At 39.4% G+C, this 8,674-nt stretch overlaps 1 protein-coding gene across 1 annotated transcript in view; it reads right to left on the bottom strand.

The window, feature by feature from the left end:
* LOC137992535 (trichohyalin-like) overlaps positions 1-8,674 on the bottom strand; it is a 12,548-nt gene extending 3,874 nt beyond the window's left edge. Inside the window, exon 1 of the mRNA XM_068837902.1 lies at positions 2,597-8,674. Coding sequence (XP_068694003.1) covers positions 2,597-8,641 — 6,045 coding nt within the window. The 5' untranslated portion in view covers positions 8,642-8,674. The remainder of the gene's footprint in view (positions 1-2,596) is intronic.

Here is an 8,674-nt window from a genome sequence, read left to right as displayed (position 1 = left end):
AAAAAGTGGGATAGGATTACAGGTTACAGTTGTCAGTTTTTAATCAATATCTTTCATACGGCTGGTCGTTCAAAGGTCCCCTAGCCAAATGCCACAGGAATAATCCCTCCAACACCTTCACCAATTAATTAAAAGAAGCGGAAATTTATGAGTTTACTGGCAAACTTGATTGAGAGCATAGGCACCCATTTAACTGTAATAAGGCAATATGGGTATATGTATCAAGTTGAGAAACTTTTCAATTTTTTCCGTTCCTTGGGAATTCGGTTTCAGTCAAGGTTGGAATTCCAGCGGCTTTTTCAGCTCTCTGCTTTTGTACCATATGTACACATTATAACACTACACAAAAATTCCCGGAAAAGAAATCATTCAGAAAATAGAGGAAATAGACTACTGTAAAGACTCTTCCTTTCCCAACTTCCTCCAGTAAAATTTTCCTGACCACAGAGGTAAAGTAACAGTACTAGTGGAGGTCTTTTGGGAGCCATGAGGTCACATCAAATGAATTGACCGAACAGAAATGGCTTTAAAACTACACCTAAAAAACGGAAACTAGAAGGCTCATTCGAACTTTAATTGTTTCTCAAACGTTGCTGAATCGAGCGGAAAATGATGATTAGCGAGGACTAACTAAGGATTCATAAAAGAAATATGTTGTAACAAATAATCATGAATAAACAAATAATTAGAAGTGAAAACAAATAATAACTAAAGTGAAAAAAAACTTTTGTTCATAAATATTGATTATTTCTTTGAAAGCAACTATCATGTTTGGTTGTACATGCATTTTATGTGACCGCAAATGATTTTCTACTTGCCATGAATTCTTATATCCATGTAATCCATACGTACGGATAGACGCCGGACATGCAAGCCAAAGAGGACGGGTTACAGCTTTCATTATTACATAGATAGATAGATAGATAGATAGATAGATAATTCTGTATAGAGCTAAGCACAATTATAAAATAAATGTATAACGAATATGATAAAAAGGGAAACTAACGATCTATATATATTTATTATCAATACAAGATCTAATCATAAAACTATTTTTAAAACGATCTGTCGTACTTTTAGGTACGGTAAAACGCCTGTTGCACCTTAGAGTATACCGTGACGGTCCACTAAATGGTATTAAACTGTTCAGACGGTGTTCAGGGTCCTTAATAATGGTGTCGAAAGTATTAGTGCAGAGCCCGGTGATGAAATCTACAATAGGGACAATGTTCACTTGTTCGATGACCTCCTGGTAGGGAAGTCCTGAGCATTTTATAGACATGGCCCGCTTTTCAACTCCCACCAACTCGTCTTTTAGGTACTTTGGCAGGGCATAGAAAAAAACAGGTGCTGCGTAAGAACAGAGCGAATACAAGCAGTGTAAAAGGGGGACATATCCTGCTGAGGAACTCTTGATCTTTTTAACTGCACTAAGAAATGCGGACGCTTTGATGCTTTTCATGATTACGTCACTAATATGATCGTTCCACATAAGGTTGCTCGATATGGTCAAACCATTTTAGCACTAGTCACCCTCTCTAGTTCTTTACCATCTACTACAATAGACGCAAACTGGGGCTCATCTTTTGCAAAAGATATCCTGAGCTCCTTACACTTGTCGCTATTGAGTTTGACTCTGTTCTGCGTAGACCACTCCGCAACCTTGTCCGCGATCTCCTGGGCACAACTTCGGTTTCCATTGGCAACGACTTCTGATGCGGTCATATCGTCGACGTATTTCCATACGTATGATAAGTTATTAATATCTAAATCATTTATGAGTACAAGGAATAGCCATGGGCCTAGTTTTGTTCCCTGAGGGACCCCGGAGGGCACTGAACCCCACTCGGAGTAACCTCCCACAGATAGTTTGATCCTTTGGGAACAATTAGAAAGGAGATCTATGATCCAAATGATAATTCTTGTGGGCAGATTTAACCTGCCCAATTTCTCTACAAGTATTCTATGATCTATAAAGTCGAAGGCTTTTCTTTCATCAAAGAGAATTATAGTTCTAACTGTAGCCCGTTGCCATCGGTTTCCTTGGACCGGTTGTGAAGCATGTGCATCAGCGCATGGGTGGTTGAGGAATTGGAAACAGCTCCATATTGGCTTGGATCGAGCGCAACTACGTAATCGCGAACCACGCACTCTTCTGCGACCTTCGAAAGACATGGGGTAAAGGAGATAGATCTGAGCTGTTTCTTCAGGTCTTCAACCGGCTTCACTTTTGGTAGAGTAGACACGTCCGCGAATTTCCAGATCTTCGGAAGAGACTGTTCTTTCAAGGAGAAGTTGATGATTCTGCTGATTGGACAAAAGTTCAGCATAGTCCTTGAGCATCCAGTTGGGTAACTTGTCTGGACCACACGCCTTAGAAGGGTTTAACGCAGCCAATAACTTAAAAATTCGCGTTTCCGAAACCTCCGGAAGCTCAGGCGAGTCATTGTCAATTCTTTTTGGTCTTAAGCACATACTCAAACGGACTCTTGCTACATTTAATGGACAAAGCCTGGCCTTCATAAATTTGTGGCTGATATCAAAATCATGTAGTTCTACCGCATACATTACATTTTCATTTTTACCTTTCACTTACCTGTATTTCGAATGGTTTTTCTGGTGACGCCATGTACTTCAGTTCTTGAGCAGCTTTCAAAACATGACAGTTCTTCCCGCTGTCCCACTTGAGCAATTCGTTGTTGAAAAATTGGGCCTCCTTTTTCGCCATTTTCAGTTTTTCGTTTTTGCGCTTTAGTTCTTGAAGTTCGCGCTCCAAGAAGCTTAGATCGGCATTCCTGGGAGTTGACACTAGCGTCCCACCCTTTAGGAGGTTAATGTCTCTTTGAAGCTGGAAGGCAAGCATACGCTGTTCAGACAACGCTTTCTCAAGCCTCGACTTGCTTCCCCGAAGCTCTGCGATTTCGCTTCGTAAACTTGACATGGTATTCTCGCGGATTTTCGTCTCTTCTTGAGATCTCTTGGAGAATTCTTGTTCTAAAATGATCTTTACCTCTTGGATGACCTTTTGGTTTCTCTGCTCTAATTCCATTTTCTCGTGCTCAAACTGATGCTCCAACTTGCCTTTCTCTCTTTTAAAGTTTCCTTCCATTTCGTTCACTTTTTTTTCTGATTTAGCAAGTTTATCTCTTAAGGCAGTGATAGTCGCTTCCTTTGATCTTTGAATAGCTTCAATAGACTGGTTGTTTTCTTCACGAAGTCTCGTCACCAATTCTTGCTTGTGTCTTTCTAGTCTTTCTCTTAGCTCTGTCATTTCGGTGTCGTGTTTTCTTTCCACTTCTTTTTTCTCCCTCGAAAAAGAATCGACGAGAAAATTCTTATCCTCTCTCATTTTCGACATTTCCCGGCTCAAAGCATCCACCGTAACCTGAATCAATTCCTTTTCATGTTCCATTTTCTTGGATAGCTCCTCCTTGTCTTTTTTGCTTTGTTCAAGAAGTGTACTTTTGTCGCGCATTAATAGTTCATTCTCCATCTTTAATGATCTTTCCGTGTCCATAAACTTATCCTTTTTAGTGTTGAATTCTTGCTCCAATATGAACAGGGATTGTTGCAACTGCTTTTCCTTTGACGATACTTTAGCTGTCATGGCGGCCTTGTATTCAAGTTGGATTTGCTGTTCAAATTCCTGTCTGTCAGTTTTGAATTTTGCTTCCATGTTCTGCATATCCTTTTCGCAACGGTTGATGAGGTCTACCCTGTGTTTTTCCTTCATTTCCCTAATCTGCGTCTCGAATTCACACTCTAGTTTTCTACGCTCTTCAGCAAAGCTGTAAGTCATTTGTTCTTTTGCTCGCTCCATTTCCCTCTCCAAGTCAAACAGTTTGTTTTGTAGTTCATACTTGGTCCTGGTTAAGGAATCGACCTCAGCCCTATACTTCCCTTCAATTTTATCGAGCTTGCCGTTTTCTTCTTTGATTCTCAAGTTGTATTCATCAATCAGTTGTTTCTTCTCTGCAAGGAGCGTCTGTTGAAAGTCACCCTTTTCGTTTTCCAATTCCTTCCTCATCTTTTCTATCTCCTTGCTGGTCACCTCTCTAAAGTGGCTCTCGCGTTCGTATCGCACTGTAGTAATCTCGTTTTTGTAGGTTAGCTCTAGTTGGATTAGCTTTCTTTCACACTCCTCCCTTCCCATTGCTGCCTCCTCTTTTAGCTCCTTTATTTGTCTTTCATAGTCTTCCTTTAGAGTTTTGGCTTCTTTTTTGAGAATATCTTGCTCCTCTATGTGCTTGTTGACCATTTCGTCTGCTTGTTGTTTCCATTCTTTACTTTTCTCCTGTAAAGTAGAAGTCTTCTGCTGAAGCTCTGCTTGTAAGGTACCCGCCCTTTTCTTCTCACTCTCGTATTGCTCCATGAAGGTTTGACGTTCAACGCTAAGGCGACCCTCAACACTCTTCCTTTCTTCTCCAACCGAATCAATGCAATTTTTCAAACGCTGAATTTCGCTTTCTAGCAAACTTATCACTTTTTCTAACCGGTGGACTTCTTCTTTCCACTTGTCTTTCTCACTGCTGTGCTTTTTCTTTTCTAATTCACTATTCTCCTTGCATTTTTCTCTTTCCTTGTTCCATGTAACCTCCAAATCTGATAGCTTTTTGTTGAGTGATTCTATTACGCGTACAAAGTTATTGTTGGCGTTTTCTAATTCTGTAGCCATCCGGTTTATGTCAGCGTTTTCCTGTTGAAATTTTAATTCCTTTGTCTGCAGACCATCTATTTGACCTCGTAAACGCAAAATTTCGTTTTGCATCTCACGGTTGGATACCTCCAGATCCAAGTGAAGCTTTAACTTCGACTCGTACTCCTTCATTCTTAAGTTCATCGTTTTTAGGGAAGCTACATGTTCTTCCCCACTTTCTTTCAGATTTTTTTTAACGTCTTCCAATTTCAAGCGTAGTTTTTCTGATTCTCTAATAAGCTTTTCTTTTTGCCCTTGAAGTGATTCTTTCTCATTTTGCCTTTCTGTGATGTCTTTCTCCCACTGAGCTCTTTCTTTGCTGGCTTTATCTTGCAGTGCAGTCATGGATATCGTCATTTCACCGACATTTTCAGCAAGGTCCATTTTTTCTTTTTCCAAGGCTTCAATAGTTGCGTTTTGCTCCTCTAGTATCTTTTTCAAACCACCTATTTCCTTTTCGTATCCTTTCCTCTGGTCGCACATCTCTATCTCATGTTTTTTCCTTAGATCTTTCAGATCCTTTGCAGTTTCCTCCTCAAAATTTGCAAAATTTGTTTTCGACATTTTCAGTTCATTCGAAAGCTCCAGAGCTTGAACTCGCAGTTTGCCTTTTTCTTGTAACTCCTTATTTAAAGCCTCTTGAAGTTTCGATACCTGAGTCGAGCAATTCCTTTCTATTTCTTTCTTTTCTCTGCGTATTCGTTCTTCGTAACTAGCTGCGAGCTCTTTTTTGGTCACTTCAAGGTGTTGCGTGCGATCAATCAAACGCTTTCTTTCCTTTTCCAATTCATTGATTTTCTCCTTCACCACCGCTATTTTTGATTCCGATTCAACTCGAGTATCTTTCAGATTAGATCTCACCCGATCAAGCTCTTTGATTCCAGATTCCACTTGTGTCACCTTCTCGTCAAGGTCCTCTTTTAACTTTACATTGACCTCATTAAGCTTACGAATATCTTCGTCTCTTTTCGTTCTGTTTTCTTGTAGCCATTTCTCTTGTTTATGAATTTTCTCTTTAAGAACATCGGTTTCAGCTCTATAACTAGCTGCATCCTGGCTGGTCTTCCTTTCCAGGTCTTGGCATTTTTCTGAAAGCCTTTGCTTTTCTGTGGTAATCTCGATAATCTTAATTTCATTTTGTTGCTGCATCTCTTTTATCTTGGTCTCAAAATTTTGGGTCACTTGTTCAAGTTTCGCGATGATATCATCTCTTTCTGTCCTCAGTTGCTGAAGCTTTTTGTGATGCTGTGTCTTCATGTTATCCATTTCCGTTTTAAGTTCCTTTTCCATTTCACAGTTCTCTTTTTGGAACTTCTCCGTCATTTCCTGTTTAGTGCTTCTCATATTTTCATCGTATTGTTCCCTTAATTTCAGCGTCTCCTTCCGTAGTTTGTCGAGCTGTGCTTGTAGTTTTTTCTTCTGTGCTTCTTGTTTTTCTTTCTCCGCAGCGAAATGAGTATTTCTCTTGTCAGACTCTTGAAGCATTCCTGTAATTTTCATTTCGTACTTCTTTACAATTTCACTCTGCCTGTCCAATAACTGTTCTTTCTCATGGTCGAAGTTTGTTTCAATGTCGCTCTTTTCCTTATCACATTTCTCCTTCATAGACGTCTTAATATCTGCTATTTTTGCCTTGTATGTTTCGTCCAAGGTTTTGCACATCTCAATCAATTCTTCTTCCTTTTTGCTACTCCTTTCGTCCATGGTTTTTCTCTCTTCCTGCAATTTCTTCAGCTTTGTTTTCATCTCTTCTTGTAAATCAGAAATCCTCTTCTCAAAATCCCTGACTACTTGGTCGTGTGTGCTATTTAACTTGTCCTTCTCCTGGGTGAATTCGCTTTCCATTTCTTCCTTTTCTTTGTCATATTTTTGTCGAAGTTGCTTCTTCGTTTCTTTCAGAAGCTGTTCATACTTATCGATTGCACTTGACATTTCTTCCCTTAAGACTTGTATCTTTTCTTTGTACTTTTCCTCGTTGCTCTCCATAGTTCCTTCTAAAGCTACGCATTTATTCTCGTACTTCTCTTTTATACCAGATATTTGCTCCTCATATGTTTTTATTGTGTTTGTAGAAGAAGCTTTCAGGTCTTCCGTCTGCTTCTGAAAGCCTGTCTCCAAATCTGCCTTTTCCTTTTGAAAGGTCGCGATCATTTCTTCTTTTAGCTCCTTGGCTTTCAGGTTATGCTGTTTTTCCAACTCAGTCATTTCTTTTCTTTGTGCCCTTAAGGCTTTCTGGTGCGCGTCTTTCAAACCTTTTATTTCTCTCTCCGTCATTTCTTCTTGTGCTTCCATTTCAGTCTGCAGGACAGTTATCTTTTCTTCATACTCTTGTACAACAGTTTTGTGTATTTCGATCAAAGCCGTCTTCTGTTTAGTAAGCACCTCTTCAATTTCATTTTTTTCTTTGCTGCATTTTTCTGTCATCTCGTCTTTGACTTCCTTCAGTTGCTTTTCATGGTTTTGCTTCAGCAACAAACTTTCTTGTTGCAGTTTTTCTAAGTTTGATTTGTTGGCCTCCTGGAGCCTTTCCATTTCCTTCTCCATTTGAGCATTTCTTACTTCATATTCTTGTTGAATGCTTGTTATCTTAGCTTCATACGCGTGAATTGCAGACTTATGACTTTCCATAAGTTCTGCTTTCTCAGCCATGAAATTAATTTCTCGTTCGTCCTTTTCTTTTTCGCACTTCTGGAGTAGGTTTCTCTCCAATTCCTTCAAATCTTCCTTATACTTTATTTCAAGGGGAGCAAGTTTTCCCTTCCAAAACTCGATTTCTGCAGAGTATTTCTCACTCAACTGTTTTGTCTCCGTTTCCAGCTTCTTGATTAATAGTTTGTTTTGCGCTTGGATATCTTGGATTCGCACTTCGCCTTGCTGGATCATTTTCTTATATTTGGAAACTATCGCTTGTTTCTCAGAATCAAGCTCACTTTCTAAAGCGTTCTCCTTCTGAGTGTACTCCGCTTTCAGTTTATCCTGACACTCCTTCAACTGAATTTTACAGTTTTCCTCAGTGTCTTTGCATTTTTTCTTCAACTCTGCTATTGCTTCCATAGAACTGTTATAATTGGCCTCAAACTGATTTTTCTGATTTCTTAATTCTGTTATTTTTTCTTCGCACTGTTGAGAAACTGATGAGATTTTCAGCTCGTAATATTCTAACTCTTTTTTATGTGCTAGTGACATTGTTTCTTTCTCTTTGGAGTACGTAACTTCCATCTCTCCCTTCTCCGCCTGAAACATCTCTGTTAATTCGATTCTAAGGCTGGCTAGTTTTTCTTCAGACTCGCTTTCGAGGGCAACATATTTCTCGCGCCATGTAGCTATTTGTGAAGTGAAGTTGGAAACTTTCTTTTGAAGTTTTTCCTTATCGATTTTAAGTTGGCCAAGTTTAACTTCATAATCTTGAGTAATTTCGACTATCTTGGTCTCATAGTCTTTGGTACTCTTCTGGTACATCTTCAAGAGCCCCTCGTTTTCAGAACGCAGTATGAGCAATTGCTCCTCAAAGTTATCTTGCATTTCGTCTTTTTCACTAGAGAAGCTTGCTTTCAGCTCACTTTTCTCCATCTTACATTTGTTAGCCAACTCTCTCTTTACGTCTTCAATCATTCGAAGATTCTCGACCTCCATCGTGGCAATGTTTTGTTTAAGTCTTTGCACTTCTCTCTGGGTGTCATTATATTTCTTCTGCCAGTTATCTCGCTCTATTTTCAATTGCCCGATCTTGACTTCGTATTCTTGAATTATTTTTGTTTTTGACGTTTCGAACTCAGTAACAGATTTGAGATACATGTCATTTATGCTCTTCTTCTCCTTTTCTAAAACCTGCATCTTCTGCCTCAAGGATTCTAGCTCTCCACTGTTATCCATTGGAATTGTCCCAATTACTTCCATCTCCCAGCTCTGACCTTGGTCTTCGAGTGGCATTTCACTGGTAACCATCGTGGTTGATACTGGTTGCACATAGTACGGGCT

The sequence above is a fragment of the Montipora foliosa genome, chromosome 2 (assembly GCF_036669935.1).
Source record: "Montipora foliosa isolate CH-2021 chromosome 2, ASM3666993v2, whole genome shotgun sequence".
Taxonomy (NCBI): Eukaryota; Metazoa; Cnidaria; class Anthozoa; order Scleractinia; family Acroporidae; genus Montipora; species Montipora foliosa.
This window is presented reverse-complemented; position numbering and strand designations above follow the sequence as displayed.